Raw genomic sequence first — 21,430 nt, 5'->3', positions numbered from 1 at the left:
TTTGAGTTTTAAATTGTTCCACATATCAGTTGCCAATAAACTGATGGCTGACACTGATGTGTGTTTGCATTTGAGCCCTGGAGTTTTTATTTCTAGAGGTACACTGTTTTCTGTGGTTTCATAACTGATCTTTCTTGGCCTTCTATTTGAATATAGAAAGAGAAAAATTAGAATAGTGAAAAAAAAAGGGAATTTTTTGGCTGACGTTGTTTTGCCTCTGGGGCCTAAGTGTCAAAAAGATGGATCTGGGGTTTGATATGTTTGGCGTGTGCTTGGGGCTTCCTCCCCAGTCCTCACTGGCAACACCTCTAAGAGTCAGAATAGTAAGAGAAAATGCACAGTTAGATTCTAAAGTTAGAATAAGATGGTGATTTTTAGGGGAAAATCAGGTGTAAAAATATAAAACTTCATTTAAAGATAAATCCAATGGTTATAATTTTATTAAGGCAAAATAGTAGTACATTAAAAAATAACTCATACAGTATAAAAACAAATGTCTATTTCACACATATTCTTTCTGAGTAATTGTAATAGGAGAAATAGGCAATCAGAGCTCAGGATATTTTCCGTAAGTATCCAAAGAACTTTTTCTGAGTAGCATGGCATTTATTCATAATAAGGATTTATTCAAATACTCCACTTTTTATGATAGTCCATTATAAAATACTCAATTAGAATGACTATCTTTCATAGTAAAAAGTTTTTAAAGCTTTCTTCTCATTTCTTTGCTTTAAATATTTAGAAATGTTTCTTTTGTCATTCATCTTTCTAGTTTTTATATAATATTCTGTCAGTTCATAGTGAGAAGAAATAGGTAGAAGATGGCTTTATTGAAAAAATGCACTCTTCTCAGAAGCATAGATGACTTACTGGGCTTCTGTGAAAAAGAAAAATGTTTTGTGTCTCAATAAAAATATACTGCTTTTCTATCTAACTCGGATTTTTTCCTTTAAATGTCACAGATACTCATTTGGGGATTTTACCCTATCATATTGAGGTTTTATTGTAATTGACCAAACAGCTGGCAGATGCAGCAGCTTCCCCAGGCAGTGCCCTCAATTCCGCCAGGTCCCTGTTCTCTGAGTGGAAGGTATGTGCAGACTGCAGGCTTTCCAAGCTGTTCCTCGGCATGGACACCCTTTCCAGCTACAGACCCTGTGCTTCGTGAACTCCCTCCATGGGTAAAACAGAGACAAAACACATGCCCCATCTTCTTGTTCATTCACTGAACGCGTTTGTTAGTATAGTTTGAAGTGTATAAGCCAAAATAACTCTTCCTGGACCGTTCTTTTGGTCAGCAATGAATCTCAAATGATTTCACTGAGGCCGGTCACTGTGACCGTGTTTTGGATGATGCAGAGAGAATCTTCCTCTGTGTATGTTTCCCCACTTTCTTGTTTGCAAAAACCTAATGGAAATGAGAACTGGGACATAATTTAAATATTTAAAAAACTCTCTGGACTCTTCAAGTGTTAAAAACAAAAACTGCTGATTTGAAAACAGTTTACCCTTGTGTAAAAGAACGTTTACTGTTTATCTATAAACTTATGAAAGGGCATGTAGAATGGAGAAAGAGTCCTAGGCAGGGTCCGCTCAGCCTGCTCTGGAGGGTGGCAGAGCCAGAGCGCACCTGGGGAGCTAGACTGGGTAGATCCAGTGTCTCAGGAATGCTTAGCAGTCAAATCTGATCTCCTTTCAACTGAGGTCTTACTCCCATTCTCAAACGTCTAACTTTCCATTATCTGTTTAAATATTCATATTTACTGAACCCTATGTCCTAGAATATCAGGTTTCTAGACTGCTCTGAAAAACATAGTGCTGCTACCATTCTAAGCAAATGATTATAAAATTTATACCATGATATTTCTTCATTTCTTCATAACAATTAAAAAAAGATACCATAGTTAGGACAGAGTTTTAAAGAATTCCCTTTTCTTGCAGAGGGTCATAAAACATGTGGTTAAAATCCTAAGGAAAGACATTACGTATATTCTACAGATTGATTTTGTGTTTTGACTTTAGCTCCCTTAGGTTGGGCTTTGGAGATAATTCTGTTGCCTACAAATAATGCAATGCTTTATTATTTCATTCTAGTCATACTTTTTATTATCATATTGCCCACTACCTCTGTTGCAATGTTTACTAGAAGCAGTGCTGCCTAATTCCTTGTTGTCTTCCCCATTTCATCAGAAAGCACTTAATATTCTTTGTTATATGTGATGTTTGCTGTAGGTGTTTTGAAATAGGTACTCCATAGCAAATAAGGAAATTCCCTTCTATTTGTGGTTTACCTAAGTGTTTTTATCATGAATGGTTTGAAATTTCAGCAGATGCCTTTCTGCATCTATTGAAATATATTATTTAGGTGGTTACATGGAGCAACCCAAGCATAATATAGATCTGTACTGGAACCCACATAAGATCTATCTTCTGCAGCTGTCCTTGATATGTGGTTTCTGTATTATAATCCATTTCTAGTGTCCACTATCACATACACATTTCAGCCATTTTTTTTGGGGGGGGGCAGGGTGAAAATACCCTTGCTTTCTTAAAATGAACTGTCATGATGTAATTTCCTTATATATCCCTGGAGTCAATTTGCTAACATTTTGTTTAGAATATGTGCTTCCATGTTTGAGGGACTAGCCTTAGTTCTTCCTTTTAATAAGTGTTGATGAAATTGTGAATTCAAGGTTGTTCTGGCTTCATAAACTGAGTTGAAGAGTGTTTGGTTTTCTGGAGATGTGTGTGTGTGCAAAATTATTAGTTCTTCATTAGATTCCTTGAAGCAGTCACCAGTCAAGTCATTTGGCCTAGTTCTGGGCTAGGTTTTGTTATATGAGTTATAAAGTTTTTTATACTCCTGTTAAGATTTATTTAAAAGATTCTGGTTTTGTACTGTTTGTGACAGTTTTAATAAGTGTTGTTTTTTAAAGATTTACCCATTTTAGGTAAAATTTCAAATTCTTTGGCACAAAGTTATTCATAATATCCTCTCATTATTTCCCAAATACCTGTAGAATGTGTAATGAGGCCTTTTCGTTTTCATTTGTAATTTGTGTTTTCTGTTTTGTTCTTAATCTTCTTGGGTTATTAGTTTTTGCAAAGAAGTAACTTCTGTTGATTTTTCTCGTTTCTATTATGTTAATTTCTAAATATTTTCCTTAATATTCAGACATTTTCTTGTTACATTTTGTTATAAATTTTTAGCTCAGTGGCACTCTGACTAGAGTACATTCAATGACTTCAGTCCTTGGAACTCAAGATATCAGTTTGCAACTCAAAATATCAGTTTCAGTGATATTTTCATTTACTTGAAAACGAGGTGTATTCTGCAATTAGATCTACATAGGTTAGTAGGGACCAGTTTGTAATTATTCAAATTACTTCTATCCCTTCTGGGTTTTCCTGTATATAACTTGCTAAAGAGGGTATTTTATAATCTCCCCCTATTGTAATGAAAGTTTATTTTTAATTTTAGTTTGCTGAGTTGTACTTCATTTTTCTGACAGTTGAATTAAGTAGAGAATTTCTGTATTTTCCTGTCAGATTGACCTTTTGGTCCCTTTGAAATGTCACTACTGCCTCATCCAATACAGCTTGCCTTTAAATCTGTTTTGTCTTTAAATTTACATGGCTGGGCCTTTTCCACCTTTCCATATTCTTATACTAAAAGGTCCTTCTTTTATAAGCAGTTTATAGGTAATATTTTCTAATCTAAAATGATGATCTTTATCTTTTTATCAGAGCATTTAATTCATAGACAGCTACTGTAACTGCCTAGTATTCAGGAGATTCAGATCTGTACATTACTCTATACTTTCCATTTGCTGTTTGTTTCTTTTTTTCTTTATCCTTCTGTTGGATTATATATATCCTCACTACCATCCTGCATATATATTGTGTGTCTTGGGGTGGGGGGTTGTATTTAATTCAGTAATGTAATTTGTACTTTTAAAGTGTGTATTCCCTAGAATGCTATTTGGAAATTGGATTAAAGAGACAGAAAACTTCAAGGCATCTTCTAGGACATTCAGGCTGGACATATTGGTAGCTCTGGTTAGAGTTGTGGCAGGGTCAGAGAGAGAAATGAAGTGAAAGGCTGACGAAATATTTCAGATATTGAACCTCATTTAGAACATAGTGTCGGATTGGCTAGAGGGCATACAGAAGAAGGAATATTAAGAATAACTTTCTGCTTCTAGATTTCAGCAAGTAGGTGTTAGCTGACATGGTGAAAATGATACAAAAAAAACCCAACAAATGATGAGTATGATTTGGGTGTATTAAACTAGATTTGTCAGTGAACTAACTATCCATGTGGGTTGGCAGGTAGGCAGGTGGATCAAGTTGAATCTTGTACTTGGAAGAAAAGTCTAGATTGGAAATACAAATTGGGTGTAATCATCTATAGAAGTTACTTGAAGCTATTAGAAAGATGAACTGGATGAAGTCATCAAGACAGATCATGGAAGGAGAAGGGAAGGTCTAGGACTAGATCCTGAGAAACATCAACATTAGGACTAAAGTAAAAGAAATTGTATGGGAGTGGCCAAAAGATTAACAAAAACTAGGAGCATCTAGCTCCCTGGAATCCAAAGGATGAGGTTGTGTTAAGAAAAATAGAGAGGTCAACAGGACTAAGTTAATAAACTGAGAACCTGTTAAGGTGGATTTGGGTTTTACAAACTGGTGACTTATCAAGAGCCATTTCAGGGCCTCCCCTGGTGGCCCAGGCAGTTGAGCACTGCGCTGTGAAGCTGTCCGCAGTCTCTGCAGCGCCAGTTCGATCCCGGCGGCATGCGAGGGTCCCACATGGCGTGGCAGACCTCTCCTGTCTCGCCCGTTGCTCCCCTCAGCAGTGTATTTCGGTCAGTCTGCCTGTTCAGTTCCCCGCTCTGTCTCTGGTGAATCCTCTCACCCTCCTGCGCATCTGTCCTGTACCCCGATTCTTGTATAAATGAATAAATAAATCTTAAAAGAAAAAAGAGCCATTTCAGTGGAATCCAGTATATTAAAGTCACGCGTGATCACATGAGAACTAATAGAGTGAATGACAGCTTGTGTTTGAGAACCTCAAACCTTTAAAGGGGGAATGCAAAACATGGTTCTTGCTGAAGGCATTATGTGCAAGGATGCTCTTTGTTATTTTTAAGGTGATAGCAGGTAATGTATGATCCTGATGACGTGTCCAGTCAGGAGGAAAAGGAGAATGGAACCGAAGATGGGGGCAGAGGAGCCAGCTAGAAAAAACAATTTAAGAGTCTAGAAGTAGATGAGCTCAGGAGGGCATGTGACAAGGCCCTTTACACTAGTATCCACAGGAAACACTGAAGAGGGTTAAGCAGAGAATTATTTGGTTGAACTATTTCAATAGATAAATGATTCTCTCACTTTGGAGGGTGGATTCAGAATAGCAGTGAGTGGCTGGAATGAGAAAAAGCAATCAGAAATTCACGGCATGAATCGGGTGAAAGATGTTGAGATCCCAAATAAGATTGGAGTGGTAGGGAGAGATTGAGCTGGAGAGAAGTGTGATGATTGGATATGGGGCATCATCAAGAATAAGTCCCCCATTTGGGGTGGTGATGGTGATTTCTAAGATGGTTTTCAGTGGGATATCTGTCACTGTGAAGCACTGTCCACATATTGATTGATTAAAATCAGAGCAGTGTGTGGATTTCGTTTCTCTGGAACTTCCGTTTACAGGCATCAAGTGGAAGACTGCTCTGGATAAGCTTTAAAGAATTAGTTAAATAAATCTCTTTTAAAATACTGAGTCTCAAATCTGGAAAAGTCATCTCTCATTGGCCAGCCTTGTTTTCCGGAATTCTTGTGCTGGAAAATTGAGTTGGAAATAATTTGCTACCTCGGTTATTTCTTGTTGCTTATCTTAGGCTGTTAGCTGCTTTCAAAACAGACTTATGGCCATCTAAGTTTACAGGAACCCTCCTTTCTCTGTCAGGCAATACATGTCAGTCAAACTCTGCACAAGGACACCTCTTTTGCTGGTTTTTGGCTCATCCCCACTTCCCAGAACAAGGTGATTTTTCATAACACATAAGGCTGATACTACCCAGCCTCGACAGTGTTGCCAGACCCTAGTGCACATATTTTAAAAGTCTCTTTCCATATCCTAAATTGTCTGGACCATCTCCAAATCAAGTTTTTAATTTCCTATTGGCTAAATTTAATTTTTTTTCTTTTTTAGGTCTTGTGTTCATCTTCCATTTTTAATACTGGCTTTCCTCCTGTGCTGCGAAAGAAACCTTAATCTCTTTTGGGCCGGCAGCCATGCCATTTTAAAATTCCTTTGGGCAATTCAGTTGGTCCAACATTGTTCAGTCCCACTTCTTGGCTGGGATTTGCTGTCTCCTGGTTGGCTTCTGTTTCTTTCAATAAGGAGTTCCTCTCAAGTAGGAAACCTACATCCCTTTTCTTTCACCCAATTTTTTTTAAGGTTCTGGCACCAAATTTTTAACCAGTTGCCATTGGTCAGGAGTGCCCGGACTGAAGTAGTAGGCCATTTACTTTTCACAAGGATCTACAGAGAGAACCAGTCTGAGATAGTCCTGGGGTCTTCTGTGGCTTGCACACCCATGTGCTAGGCAGGACTTTCTTCCAAGAATCTCCTGGATGGAAACATAATTTGGGGGACCAGCAGCAGCTTGGATATTGAAATTCCAAGTCTGATGACACTGAGTAGGACGGCCTTGGATAAACGACTAGAGGGGAGGCTGTTCCTTTAAACTGTAAGTCAGGGAGTGCCGAGTCAGAGTGTGTGTTCTGACCTCCCTTTGCAGTAAACAACTCTCACGTGCTTATTTGGCTCACAATTTTTTTTTAGTGTTTTCTTTCTTTACTGTGCTAACCTTTTATGACCACCCCTGTGGTTGGGAGGCAAGAGGACATGATGGGTAGGGCCACAAAGTCAGATTCAGAAAATTGTTCCTTCATTAGGCACTTTTCCCTCACCAGCTCTACTGCCAGCAGATAGGGTAACCTCGAGGCAAGTTACCTTCCTCTCAGTTTTCTGGTTCTTCAAATGAAGGAGTTGACCTGGATAACCCTCTCAGTCCCTTCAAGCTGAGATGAACCATGTCATCTGAAAATATTTTGTTGACACAAGGATGTCTTCCTCCCAGCCTTGCAGAAACTGGAGATTTTGCTGGTGAAATGACATTTCCTGTCGTCACTTATCATGAGCTCCTTCCTTCAACAGTTTGCTCAGCATAAGGAAGAAGAAAATCAACAAGACAAAGATAGGAGGTGTTAAGAAAAAAGAGCCCTTTTTTCTTAATTCAAAACAAAACAAAACAGAAGAGTGTATCTAAAAAAAAAAAGTCATTTGATTCAAGAGTATACACCAAGACCCCACCCTGCCCCTCCACGTAGACTTTTCTATATATAACACAGAACATTTAGTGGACTCATTGAAATGTTACGAGTTTCATGTTGAGGTCTTTGAACATAGTTGTGATTTTTTTTTTGGTGTATAAATAAGTTTTCCCTTATTTTTGGTGAGTAAATAAGGTTAGCACAGTAAAAAAAGAAAACACAATAAGCACGTGGGAGTTTACCCTCACCCTAAAATGTCACATACCTTTTCCATACTTTAACTTTACTTCATAGTTGACTTTACCTAAGGGAGAGGGTGACTCCTTTATTTGAGAATTCCAGGCACATGGTTGGAATGCTATCCTCCTATGTAGAAACCCCGTAACCATCAGTAGCTGTTGAAAGACCTTTGAGCCATTGAGAAAATGTGCAAAGGAGAAAGAATATGAACAAAGGATAATGGATCTGTCAAATAGGCAATGGTTAAGGTCCTCAAGCGTGGGGCTGCCAGGCATTGACATATTCCTCACTACCTTAACACCGAGTCCAGGCAGCTCCAGGTGCCCACATCTGTGCTCTTTTTGTCTTTCTGGTATTTAGGAAATCTTGTCATTGGAATGTTCACATTCATGACCCGCTGTTCTTGGTCTTGTGTTCATTTCCATTGAAGCAATAATATTTATATCTACCTTGTTTAGTAAAATAGAAATAGCCAACACTGGCATGAGAAATCAGTGGCTCTTACAGCAGCATGCCGGATTCCTCTGGGTTGCCAAATAAGAGCTACTTGGACTTTCATTCCTACATCCCTCATCTGTGGGACTGTGAGTACTGGTAATATCATGTAGGGTTCTTCTAGACACTCAGCAAAATTGTCTTAGTGATTTTGTAGATGCAGCTTTCATTAAGTGAAAAGAAAACTTGTGAAAGTTCCATCATTCAAAGTTTAGTGTCATATTCCACATTCAACTTCAGCAAAAACAGTGTGACTTTCACTCATTTGATGTAGTTTGGTGGGGCTTTTCTTGCATAACAATATATTTTCTTAACATGTACCTATATTTTTATACTTAATTGTAACAGTTCTTATAATTATTTTTATGGACTAGACTCACAATGGAAAACAGTTCACATCATCACAGAGCATTCGAATGAAATAATGTTTTTTATACAGGTCATTAGTCAGAAGTGAAATAAATGTTGTCCTTTTATTAAGCTATTACCTCACCTCATTGTTGAAAACCTAGAACTGCCGAGAGTTACATTATATCACTTTCATAAAACATTAGTTGTCAAGGAGTTAGTCTCCAGCAGGCATACCATGGGATTTTTTTCCCCTATTCATTCAAATCCAAGATATTGCTCATCCAAACTTTCTCTGTTAATCACTGTTACAGTAAGTCTGACACAGTGAGCCGCCCAGGAATCCATAACTGCTCCAGGACCTGTTCACCTTTGGGTCAGTGACTCAATTCCTGAGCTGGTGATCATGAGGCATCATCCTGTGCAGTAACTTCACAGCATGAATAACGAAGGAAAGCAAGAGATTTTTCTTCAAGAATCTGGACTGAGCAGCCACCAGATTTCTGGCTGCTGTTATTCTGTCCTCTCTGTTTGTTACCCACTGTTTCATGTTAGCAGAGAATAAGTTATTGGTGAGGTTCAGTTGAAGATACCCCACGCTAAAAGCAGCCCCAGTAAGCACAGTGTTGGCACAAGGGGCTTCAGAGCAGCCCTGGAATCTCATCTCTGGAAGTGACTATGGAAGATGCCACACAGGAGCTGTTCCCTGGACTGACTCCTGAGGTGCCAGGAGCACAGAAGGGGCTGGTGGCATTTCTAGTGGAAGAAGAGGTGGTGCACCAAGTCAGTGGGAAATTCAAGTCCAGAGAGCTTTCGATACCATTAAGGCTGCACTACACATTGGAAGGTCAACTAAGAGCTGTGAGCAGACATGGAGCCAGGAGTCAGATGATGAGGATGCTTTCTGTTCTGGTATCCTCTAGCCAAGAAGAAATGTTGAACATTCTGAGCAAGGGAGTGCTGCTGACAGGTTTTCTTGTTGGGTGGTGAATAGATTAGGAGGAGGGAGGCAAGACGGAGATAAGGAAACCAATTAGGAATATGAAGAGTACCAGGAAAGACAGATATGAGGGCTCAAGGGAGGAACTGGAGTCTGAGGATGGGAAGGAAGACACTGATTTCTGGCGTGGGTGACTGATTAGATTCTCTGATGAAGGGAATATAGGAGAAATAAGGAGAGGTGAGGAGGCCGTGATAGTTCATTTATGATAAACACGTCCATAGGTAAATGGTTCTAAAGGACGGAGTCCAACCCTTGAGAGAGACTAGAAATCATTAGTATATAAGTGGCAATTGAAGGATGTCTCTGTTTCTTTCCACCCTTTAATCCTGTGGATTAATGAATAAAATAATCTCTGACAAATGCCCATTTTAGGAAGTTAGCAGTGGCCTGCACTCAGTGAATCGATGGCAAGGTGCGTTAACCCCTTTTATGATCAGTAAATAAATTGTAATCCCAGTCTTAGGCTGATGTTAAAAATCCATAAGAACAGATTGATTGAGTGCCATCTTTGTGTTAGATGCTGCAAGGGAGATGCTTTTTTTTTTTTCCCTAGATATGAAATAATGTTGAATCCTGAATTCAAGCTGGGAAGGGGAGATGTAGGAAGGAAGCAGAGAGGTGAGAGCGATTTCTCACTAAGGTCAGGGAATGCAGTGTATTAGGAAGACAGAGAATTTGGTTTTAGGTTTGATAAATTTGAGATGATTAAATGGAAATGATTTAGAATAAGGATTCTGGCTAGAGAGGAAGACTTGGGATTCATTCTGAGCACTGTGGTAATTGAAGCTAGGAGAGTCTGGAGAGGGGAGTGTGAGGATGAAGCAGATCCCGGGATGGATGGGCAGGCGGGGTGGTTAGTTCTGAGCTCTGGCAAATGTCCACCTTCAGGCTGTGAAAGGGTGAGGGCCAGCCAAAGTGGTCAAAGGCAGACCAAGAATAATAATCTCTCATGGGTTATGAAGAGACAGAGTTCAAGGGTGATGGTGACTGATTGGATAATGATCGTAGATTTAATCATGGGTCTGTCATTGGTGACTTTTCTCAGAGGAGGGCTGTAAGATGATTTGGGATGTCAGTTTTAAGTTATTGAGGAGAGTGGTAATTGCAGTAGTTGTCCTTGGTGGGGTTGTCGGGATAGCAGCCGAACTCATAACTGTAGCGCCATCTATTGGTTGTTGCTGATGTTACGTGCCAGGCAGCGTTCCAGGCACACTGGACCCATCTTATTTAATCACTGCGGTGATTCTAGGAACACAGTGATGATGTACTCAGTGTTGGTGGTGTTTTAACTATTCATTCCTTTTTACTACTGAGATATATTAAGAAAGAAAGGCAATGAGTGTAAATCTTTTGAGACATTTTGCGACGGTAGAAGGAATGGAAAGGCACAGCAGGTGACATCATGGTCAATGAAAGTTTTTCCAAAAGAATTTAATATTTTGGACGGCAGTGATGGAGGAAGTGAGGAGGAATAGTTGAAGATGCTGGAGAAGGATGAAAAGGTTGGCCTAGAGGGAGAAGAGACTGGTAGGGGTCGGAGCAAGGGCCAGCCTTGGAATGAGAGGGGACCCACACTTTTGCCTGGCCAAAAGATTTGAGAGAACTTATATAGTCGCTCATGTTTTGCAGTTCAAAAGTGAGACATTCTCTGAATTTAATCTTAATAGATTGATTAGTCTTGATTAGGAAGGAGAATCAGACAACTGCTGAAAATTCTTGCATGTATCTTTTTTTTTCCTCTAGAAAATATCTTGGCCTTGACTTTGAAAAATTCATAAGAGAATAACTCCATTTTGTTAACTTCCCCAAACTGAATTCTGTCTCTGTCATTTGTTATCTTGTTTCATCATTTGAATATAAAAGTAAATTCTTCACAGGCATTTGGAGGTAGTGATTGCATTTTCTTAATTGTCTCTCCAAAAACTTATATTTGGGGATGGTGAATTCCAGAGGCAGAGTGGCCAGAGAGCCGGGTAAATGGAAATGTGTGGCGTGGCAGTGAACTAGGAGAAGGACATGAAAGACTGGAGAGTAAAGTTAGGAACTAGAAGGATAAAGAAGAATTGAATCTGAAAGTCTACTGGTAACTTTGCAATTGAGACATCACTTTTTAAAGAACATTTTTATTAATGGGGGAAAAGGCAGAAGGCCATTATCAGGTTTGTAGAGAACAAAATGTATATACACATTCACCACTGGTTGATCATGAGGCAACACTGACATCGAGAACCTTGAATGGCTTTAACTGGGTGACAGGAAATCTTTTCCCATGAATAACTGGGACTGTCTGGCCTTGCTGTTGAATTCATCAGTATCCATCTCTCTCCTGTTCCTTCTCTCTCTCTCTCCCTCCTGTTTTCTCTCTTTTCCCTTCCCCCCTTCATGGGACTGCTGTTTAGATTGATCAAGATTATCTGTAGAGTTGAGCGAACCATTACCCAGACAGGCCAGTCTCCTTTCATCCCTCAACTCTGCAGATGGAACAGTTACCACTGACCGCCTTTGGAAAAAGTAACGATACGATACTTCCACACATTTACCCTGTAGGGATATATTCTCCTTGGAAATAAAGAATTGAAAACTTGTAGAAAAAACTGACCATGCCAATTGCAGCTGTCATTTCAGTTGAAAGCAATCCTAAGGAAAACTGTTTTCTAGAACCCAATAATTTGTGGATTAAGATACATTCAGCAAAACATTTTATTTATATGTTAAATGTTTTTGAAGTTCACTTCTGTGTAAACATGATCATCTCATACTCATCGGGGTGTGTTGGGCGCCTCTGCCAATCCATTACTATCTGGTGTTTGTCAGTCTGTTTTGTGTCTGATGTTAAATGTCTTTTTTGCAGATATTGATGAATGTGTAAACAACACTATTTGTGACACTCACGGGTTTTGTGATAATACGGCTGGCTCCTTCCGCTGCCTCTGTTATCAGGGCTTTCAAGCCCCACAGGATGGGCAAGGGTGTGTGGGTGAGTTTTTAGACTTTTTCCCCCCAACCTGTCTCACATCTGTTGAAAAGAAATCAAAGTTGTCGGTAACAAGAGAGATTGGAAGTGAGGTACTTCGGGCAGGGTTTCAACCTGATTTGACTTTGTCATACAACTTGGGGATAGCCGGAAACAGCCTACACTTCTGAAATGATTAGGAACATTAAGAAATATAGAAGTCTAACTTTGAATTTAAATGTATATTAAAAAGAACATCTGTTTAAACTCTTAGCCGAGTATGCAGAACGCTTGAGTCCCTCCCGCACAGGAAATAGAGTCTGGTGTGTGGTATAGCTAGTCTGTCTTCAGAATGCACCTCCTCGGGCAGCGCATTTAAGGAAAAGCGCTGGCAAGAGTTTTAGTTTCCAGGAATGACACCCGTAAAATGATGCTTTGGATTGCGCAACTCTGTTTCTTCAGTCTGTTCCAAGATTGACGGAGCTGGAAGGGCTCTTGACTATCATCAGATGTCTTAGAATATGGTCCAACACAGGCTCACATAGCAGATATTTTATATTTCATTTTCTGGCCGACCGTGATTTCTTTAAGTCAAATTCGTTGTATCAAGCATGTTTGCAATTAGTGCAATTCAATGGGAAAGAGAAGAAAGGCTATTAAGTCAAAAACTTCACCGATAACCAGGCCTTTATTTCTCTTCATGAAAAAAAAAAAAAAAAGCTTCTTGAGGACAGAGCAGATGGTACCCTGAGGAGGGCTCAGTAACTTTTTAGCTTGGAAATTTGCATTGGAGGCATTCATTCATTTCCCATCCAGATTAAACTGGGGAAATGAAAATCTGTCTGGGATAGTAAGGATAAAAATCACCTGAATAGTAATCAATGTTAAGCTAAGGCTATGCTAGTTGCTCATTCCAACTCCTGCTTTAATCTCTTTCACACCAGAATACAAGTGATAAAAATCTCCTGCCTTTCACTTAGTACTTTGATTAACTAGGTCACGTGTTATGGTGCCCACTTTCCTTCTCAGCCTCATCACTTCCTGCCTCACCTTTTATGTTGGTGCAATAGGAAGCTGCTTGCGGCTGCTCACGAAACTATGCGATTATTTGCCTGTTGTTTGCACCTTCTGCTGGGCATCTCCTCTCCCCCTTCCCGTCTCTGAGTCTGGATTTATCTCCCTTATTCCTAAAGATGGAAGTTAGCTGGCATCTCTTCCAGGTATCATCCCAGCTCCATGTTTCTCTCTCGAACTGAGCTGTGACCCGTCCTTCTGCGCCCCAGATACCTTCAGCAGATTCTGTGATGTGTTCACGACCTCTTTTCTGAAATCATTTAATCTCATGTGCGCCACCTGCAGCGCCTTCTCCAAGGCAAGAACTCCATGTGATTGAGAAGTTTGTCTCTCCCTCCTGCTCAGGCTGATGTTGGGGGGGTTGTCGGTGCTCAGTGCATTTGGTTGACGAGCTAATTCTTGAGCTGCCAGGTGTTGAACCATTGATTCCACAAGGCCCTGCGGCCCCCTGGTTAACCTCCATCTCTATCAGCCAGATGAATACATGGAGCCCATGGGAAGATTCATCTTGGCACACAAGCCTCCCCTCTACCTTAGAGAGGGGGGGTTGGTTATCATTTCAGTGACTGCAACAGGTATTTATTCACTTTTTCAAAACTCTTAACTGAGCATCTGTTATATGCAATTCACCACATTGAGTGTTCTATAGAGTCTAAGAAATGAATCAGCTGAGACCACCTGATTTTTCTGCTCTGGCTGTCCCTAACCCCACTCCACCCCATTCCACTTCTATTCCTTCTTCTTATCACTCACTCGTCCTTATCACCTGCTCCTACGGGCGCTTGGCTCCCACGGCATCTCCCTAATCCACCCCTGTATTTACGTTCCACTGTTCCCAGCTTTGGGCATAGTGCTCTGTGCTACTCACTGCTAGCCTTGGGATCACCTCATGAATTCCCTAACTGGACTCCGAGCTCCATGAAGGTAAGAGTTGGGCTGCCTGACTCCTTATTCTTTCCCTAGTGCCTGGCCCATAGAAGTAAATGAAAAAATATTTTTTGTTGAATGAATGTGGTCTGGTGGGAGAGATTTCAATAGCCATGTAAATAATGCAAGTTAAGAAAGTAGAAAGTTCCATTTGACAGTTTCCTAAAACTGATAAATGTGAACTGGCAAATTTCTAAAGTCAATTTTTCTGGTCTAAATTATGACTGTCTAGGTTGATTAAATATACCAACTCTGTGCTTAACTTCAGGTTACAGTATCTTTTCATAAATGAAAACAGCTCATTGGGTTTATATCTGTTTATATACAGAGTGAAATGGAAAACTGAGGTAATTATCCAAATAAGTCAAAATACATAAACGTTTTGTCCAATTAACTGGGGATAGCAGGTGAAAATAGGTTTTTTTTTTTTCCTTGAGTGATTTGGGTAATTGCTCAAATTTTTAACTTTCTATAAACCATCTCCAAGTGTGCTCAAGAACACTGATGTTTGTACATGTTTAATTCATAAAATGCATGAGCATTTCAGATGTGGAGTCAGGTACTTTGCTGAACTGGGCAGTCATTCATAAAACCTTTTCAGAGGAAACAAGGTAAAAGGTTGTATGGACAAGGTCAAACATGAAATTAACCTTTCTTTAGGGCTATGTATTTGCATAACGTGGAATAAAATTTACTCCTCAATTACTTAACTGTGTTTCAATTAAGTATATTTAAGAAGATAAATATTAGAAAAATAGAAATTACACTGTGGAACACCAATAGGATTTTGAAGATGTAGTGAAATCAGAAGTTACTGGTTTCATGTGAATGACCAATGTAGCCTAGTGAATAGTTGCAGGGGGTCTTTCCTTTATTTCTCAACAGGATACACAATCTGAGCTTGATTTGTTAAGTTAAGGGTGCTTGGACTGCCAGAGAACAATATTTTAGGACTTTGAGGAGATGTAAAAGTAATTTTTAAAAATAAATTTGAAGAACGCTATGGTTTCTAAAGTGCCAGTGGCTGCTCATTTTCCTTGAATGAAGAACTGAAAGGAAAGTGTTGTTATTTAAGCTTCATTATGTCAAAAAGCCAAGGAAGACACATGGTCGTAGAATAGATAGGATGCTGGCAGTATCGTTCTGGGCTGTCCCTTAAAGCCAAAATTGTAATCTATAACTTTGCATTTTCATAGCCTTTTCACACAAACCCATCCTACCCGCCCACGTTAGCAACCCCTTCCCTAAAATAGCAGAAGGCGCTTGATGGCTCAGTGGGGAGCCCCTTGTTTCCAACAGACACTACTAGCCTTGGCACAGCTGGTGAAATAAAGAGCTGTCGGGAACGAGGCACATGTCTGACTTGATCTGTGTTCCCTTTTCCAGATGTGAATGAATGTGAGCTGCTGAGTGGCGTATGTGGTGAAGCCTTCTGTGAAAATGTCGAGGGGTCCTTCCTGTGTGTGTGCGCTGATGAGAACCAGGAGTACAGCCCCATGACTGGGCAGTGCCGCTCTCGGACCCCCACAGGTAAGTCTCAGGCCCTCTCAGGGACCCGAACCCCCACAGATGTGGGCTAAACACTCTGGGAGTGAGGAAAGAAATAACCAAATATTCTGGCACAACGGTGTCTCTGGAAGCTTCCTTGCTGTTTCTGAGCCTGCCCTATCAATGGCGTTAGGATGTGGGGGGTGATTACTTGAGCTAGATGGCCTCCACCCCAGAGATGCCGCAAGTGTAGGACAAAGAATCCAAAATGATGAGAACACTTGCTGGGAACTGCACACAACACAGCTGTCTCCTTGGGGTTCACTATGGCGTCATCTCGGTGTTCGGTTACCTCATCCTTCTTTCTTGGCCCTCGGAGAAAGGTATCTTGACACCTCTCTAAATTAGAAGTAACATACAGGCCTCTCAGGATCTACAAGACTTCCACTTGGAATTTTTAAGGTGTTTTTCCAAAATTTGGCTTAGAGAGCGGCTGTGTTTGCGTTCATTTAAAATTTGATTTAGGCTGTGTTGTCATGGCACAGATTGCAATGGAGAGCTGAGGGGTTTCTAGATAAATTAATCAACGTCCAGACCACTCTTGGTTTGTGCCAAGGAGCTATTGCTTGGTTGCCTTTTAGGGAAAGTAAGACCAAATGGTTGTCTGAGAGCCAAATAAAACGCAACAGAGACCATTTTATTTTCTTGCTTAGTGTTGGTGGGTTTTGTTGTTGTTGTTGTTGGATGTCACTGCATCAGAACGTGATTTAAACTTAAAGCAATTTTCATTGATCTGTTGCCTTTATTCATGTTCTAAGATGGCTCTCACTACTCAATAGGCTATACTCATTCAGTGTAAAATAACTACCTTGATAAGGAATAGGGGATAAAATATAAAAATATTTCACATACACATTTTTCTTCTTGATTTTTCAATAAAGGTGAGGGTGCAGCATCAAGCAAACAGAGAGTAATTGAAAAATACATTCTGTGAAGGGAAGGAGAGAGGGACTCTGGACAGGGGGCTACTGTTCATTCATGTGACCAGCACATGACACATGAGCCACAGAGAAAAGACTTTTCTTTTGGTTCTACCTACAGTAATGAGAACAAAGAAAAGAGCCTGTTTGGCCTTTGGAAATGGCTGTTCCTAATGGTCATTGGGAAAGTAAATGTCTCTGTCTTCTTTGTTATGAGGTTTTCTAGAGTAGCACCTCGCCCGTGGTATTATTTTTAGTGAAATAATTCTTGTGTCAGAATGCTGTATAGTGTAGCAGTGATGATAAATGCATACTATATGATGCTAAGTGAAAAAGCAAGATATTCCAATGACCACAGTCTCTGGAGGGAGAGAAGGAAAGAATTCATAAAAACCCAACTATTGGAATTAATGGAAATTTAAATTTGTTCCTTTCTTTTCAAAACTTTAAATAATACTTTACATTGGAACCCCAGGGTTCTGGTCTACTACTTTGCAGCTGTGTAAGCGTGGGGACATCATTCACCATCTATGAGTTTTAGTTTTCTCACCTGTAAAATAGGTTCTTTTCACCTCCTCACAGAGTTATATGAATTTTAAAAGAAATCATATATGTAAAAGCCATTGGTTAATGTCAAAGTACTGTATAAAGTATTAAATCATGACCTAGGATCCAAACTCATGAGGGATATTCATTTCTCACCCTTTTATAATCTCTTGAAATATCAGACCATTTAACTACAAATTTTTTATTTTGCTGGAATGTTTTAAGTAACATCAAGAAATGGCTCTTTCAGTTCACATAACTTCGTTTATGATGTATGTCTGGGACCCTAAAGTGTCTCTTTTTCAAAATTAATCATATAATAAGGTAATTTAATAGGATCATGAGACCATTTTTGCTGAAGTGGACTAACTTATGGTAAATTGCTTCTTCCAACTTCACTTGTTTCTTCTCATAAGCCTTGTTCCTCATCTCTTGTTAAGTTTTTCTGTAACCAAGTCCCTAACACCTGCTTTGCCTTTTTTATTCCTTAGTCTCCTTGTTTTCTCATTGAGTGACTCATTCTGGAAAGTTCTTCCAGTAGAGTAGTACTCTCCTGCTTTTTCAAAGAACATTGTTTTGAATGTTCATCTTCATAAAGCTTCTCTTCCAGTGAATATGAAGTTTCTCCTTCTTCTAACATTGTATATATTTCTTAAATTCCTGGGTTTCTTGCATACTGTACCCATAATTTGCTGGCTTCTGCTAAAATTTCTACTTTTTGCAAAATTGTTTTACTGGTCCTTGATTGTATATTCTGACTGTTGACTTTATATTTATATATATATATATAAAGTTCCTAAGCACGAACTGGTGAAACTTATGAATATAATTCCTGGCAACATTGCCTTCTGCCATATCTCATTTACTATATCGTTCTTGGTAAACCTTGATTACATGGATTCTTCAGATTGTCTTGTGATGTCATGTTCATCTTAGCAACCCACTAGCAGTGTCCTCAGAGACTGGTCCAGCCAATAATTGTTCAATTGTTTGAAAAAGGTGACTAAACCCAGAAATCATGAAAAAGATCTATCTCTTAAGTATTTAAATTTTAACTTAAAGCATATAAATGTATACTCATTCACCAATCTTCGAAGAAGGGGCCAGTTTTCTTAGAGTCCCACATGGCTGATCTTGCATAAATTATAACGGTTACATATTTATCTACACTGCCCACTTTGAGTAAGAAGTAAAAGTCTCTGCAAAGTAAATGTGTGAAAAAAAATCCCTCTAGATTCTGACGGTTTTTCTCAGTTTTCTACAGTTGTCTTATCTACACCTAACTTGATAGCATTCTTTTTACTGAGTCTGCTTTAGTCTTTCTAAAACTTTATGTTGTCCTAGAAACAACCAGTTTACTCATGTTCATAATTTAGTAGTTTATATACTTTTAATTATGTAATTGCATTATTCCACATTATTCCACACACTGATGCAGAATGTTTGAAAATAAATCTAGCTGATTCGCAGTCGGCACCCTGCTCAACCTGTAAGAATAGAAGTGTGTGAACCTACCCCAGAATGGCTGCTGAACTGTGAACATTTGGCCTGCCATGCACATTGCCCAGGATGATTTTCCCAGGGCCAGCAATTATCAGCTAGTCTGACAAGTTAGTTAATGGAGGTCAATTAAAACTGTATCACATGAGGGATGCAATCCTATACCTCTATATCATATACAGTGTTGTAAACCAATGTTACCATAATTTAAAAAAAATAGAACACTGAAAGAAAAAAAAAAACTGTATTGTACACCATTTGAAAGATCTGCTGTTACACAGAGACAAAACACTGCATCAAGTTTAAAGTTTTCAATCAATGATTCAAATTAATTACATCCCACACAAGACATAGGAACAGCTGAGAGTGCATCCTTACTGAGTAGTATCAGGAGTAGAATTAGGAGTTAGGAAAGGGAAAGCAAATTTGTTATAGAGGCTGTAATATTTTCACTTGTCTGTAAAAAACAAAAACAAATGCAATTCCTCAGGACATTTGACATTCCAACAAGGAGTAGTGAGACCTGACGTGGCAGCAGACCGAGGATAGGTCTGGGCTGCCGTGCACGTCAGAAAGGCAGGTTTCAGATCCGGGTGCAGAGCGCCCCAGTACCCAAGTGGAGCTCATCAGTAGTAACTGCCTCATGATATTTTGGGTGTTTCCCTAGAGGCAGGTGTGATACACGTGGCCCAAAGCACCCACTTCCAGCAGGAGACTGTTCCTGGTGGACTTTAAGGTATTCTTGAACTTTAGTGGCCTAAGATTTTTATTTCTAAGCTGCTGCTTGGCTCTGATGTAGATTTTTTTAGATCTGGTCTAATGTTTTTCACCGCCTGGGCCTTTGGCCACTAATTTACATTGCTGTACATTGCCTAAAAGCATCTGAAAACAGAAATAACTAAAAAATGTCCATTCCAGACCACTCATCACATGTGAGAGGGTATGGATATGAAATACAGTCTGGAGCTTTTATTTCCTCAGTGCCTGTGATAATTGCTCAATAAAAACTTTATGTCTTTGGGCACTCTAAAGGAAGCAGTAAATATGTAGTCTTGGCAACTGTGACCTTAAGTCCTTACCCACAAAACGCTGTTCTCTGCGTTGATTGGTGCACACAGAAGGTTCTGTGGTAAGAATTAAATTTTATTTTTAAAACAGAACATATAGCAAAAAACACAATTAAATATATACATATATATTATCATCGATGTAGGTGTTCCTTGCTTTAAGTAAAGCCAATAAAACAAGACCAAACATTATAAAACACATACATTGGAGCGAATATTGGTATTATAAAATATCTTTTAACATGAAGCTTTATAAGGTTTCCTTAACTATCAGTTTTCTCTAGTATATTTGAGAGCTTATTCAGACATCATGAGCTTGAGCCTAGACTTCTTGATCTTAAAACCAACTTAGTGATTTTCCAACATGGCTCTTTTGTTCTCGGAAGGAAACCCAGACCGGAGAGAAGCATCTGTATGCTGAAACCATTTCTTAGGGTTAGACGGCCACTGCTGGGCAGAATTGGCACAGGGACCTTGGTCCTTTCACGACACTGTTCTACTTCTCAAGGCTAAGGACCGCCTAACACTAAATTCTTCTAAAAGTTGGCTTACTTTTCATTTGATTTCTCTGTTTTGTTCTCATTATTAAATAATACATATTCATCCTAGAAACTGGGCAAATATGAAAAAAATATAAAAGAGAAAATCCCATGCGGTGTCACCATGCAGAGATAATCTGTCGCCTTGTTAACTTTAATTCTTGGAAGGGACACCCATTCTCCCCCTGCCTGCACGGAATGTCTCCCCTTTGAGCCTCAGCACACTGAGAACAGAATCACAGACTCCCTTTCCTGGTGAAATGGCCCTCCCTCCCTCCCTCTGTCTATCCCCAAACCCCAATCTGGGCGATCTCTGTGCTCAAACCAGCGGTCTCATCTCAGGCTGCCTCTTTTGAAACAACTGACAATGGCTTCTCATCTCCCTTCCTCCCTTTTCCCTTTGATTTCAGGAAATCTTTTCCCCGAATCCTCCTACCTCCTGGACTGGTCTTTTTCCGTCTCATTCTCTTCTGTTGCCCATTCCTTAAATAATAACGACCCAGGGAGTGGCATGTTTTGACTCTATTGTTTTCCTGGGATGTTTCACCCTCTTCTCCGAATCAACCACAATCACATGGGTTGGCTGCCAAGTAAGTATCTTCTGCCTCCACCTCTCCCCCGAGCACCATACTCCTGTTTCCTCCAGCTGCTTATTGGCCCTTTCTACCTGGGTGTTTTGCAAGCATCTCTGCCTGAAATTATACAGACCCAAGCTAATCACGACTGCCTCTCCAACCTGTTCATCTCCTGGTGTTCCCTCATTATTGCCAGACAGCAATATGGGAAATCCTGAAGTCAATACTTTTCCTGCCCTCCCATTTGTGCCATTGTAATGTCCCTCTAATATTGCCTTCATGCTGGCCTCCAACTTCTCCCTGCCCCCCTGTAACCACTTCCCAGGGGGAGTCTTCAGCACCTCTCACCCAGATCCT

At 39.8% G+C, this 21,430-nt stretch overlaps 1 protein-coding gene across 1 annotated transcript in view; it reads left to right on the top strand.

Moving 5' to 3' along the window:
* LTBP1 (latent transforming growth factor beta binding protein 1) overlaps nucleotides 1-21,430 on the top strand; it is a 333,365-nt gene that overhangs the window by 277,379 nt on the left and 34,556 nt on the right. Inside the window, 2 exon segments of the mRNA XM_037528248.2 lie at nucleotides 12,276-12,401; nucleotides 15,765-15,908. Of these exon segments, the coding sequence (XP_037384145.1) occupies nucleotides 12,276-12,401; nucleotides 15,765-15,908 (270 nt within the window).

This window comes from Talpa occidentalis, unplaced genomic scaffold, assembly GCF_014898055.3.
Source record: "Talpa occidentalis isolate TD23 unplaced genomic scaffold, MPIMG_talOcc4v2.1 talOcc4.5, whole genome shotgun sequence".
NCBI classification, from domain to species: Eukaryota; Metazoa; Chordata; class Mammalia; order Eulipotyphla; family Talpidae; genus Talpa; species Talpa occidentalis.
Note: the sequence above shows the minus strand (reverse complement) of the source record. Positions and strands in the feature narration are given on the sequence as shown.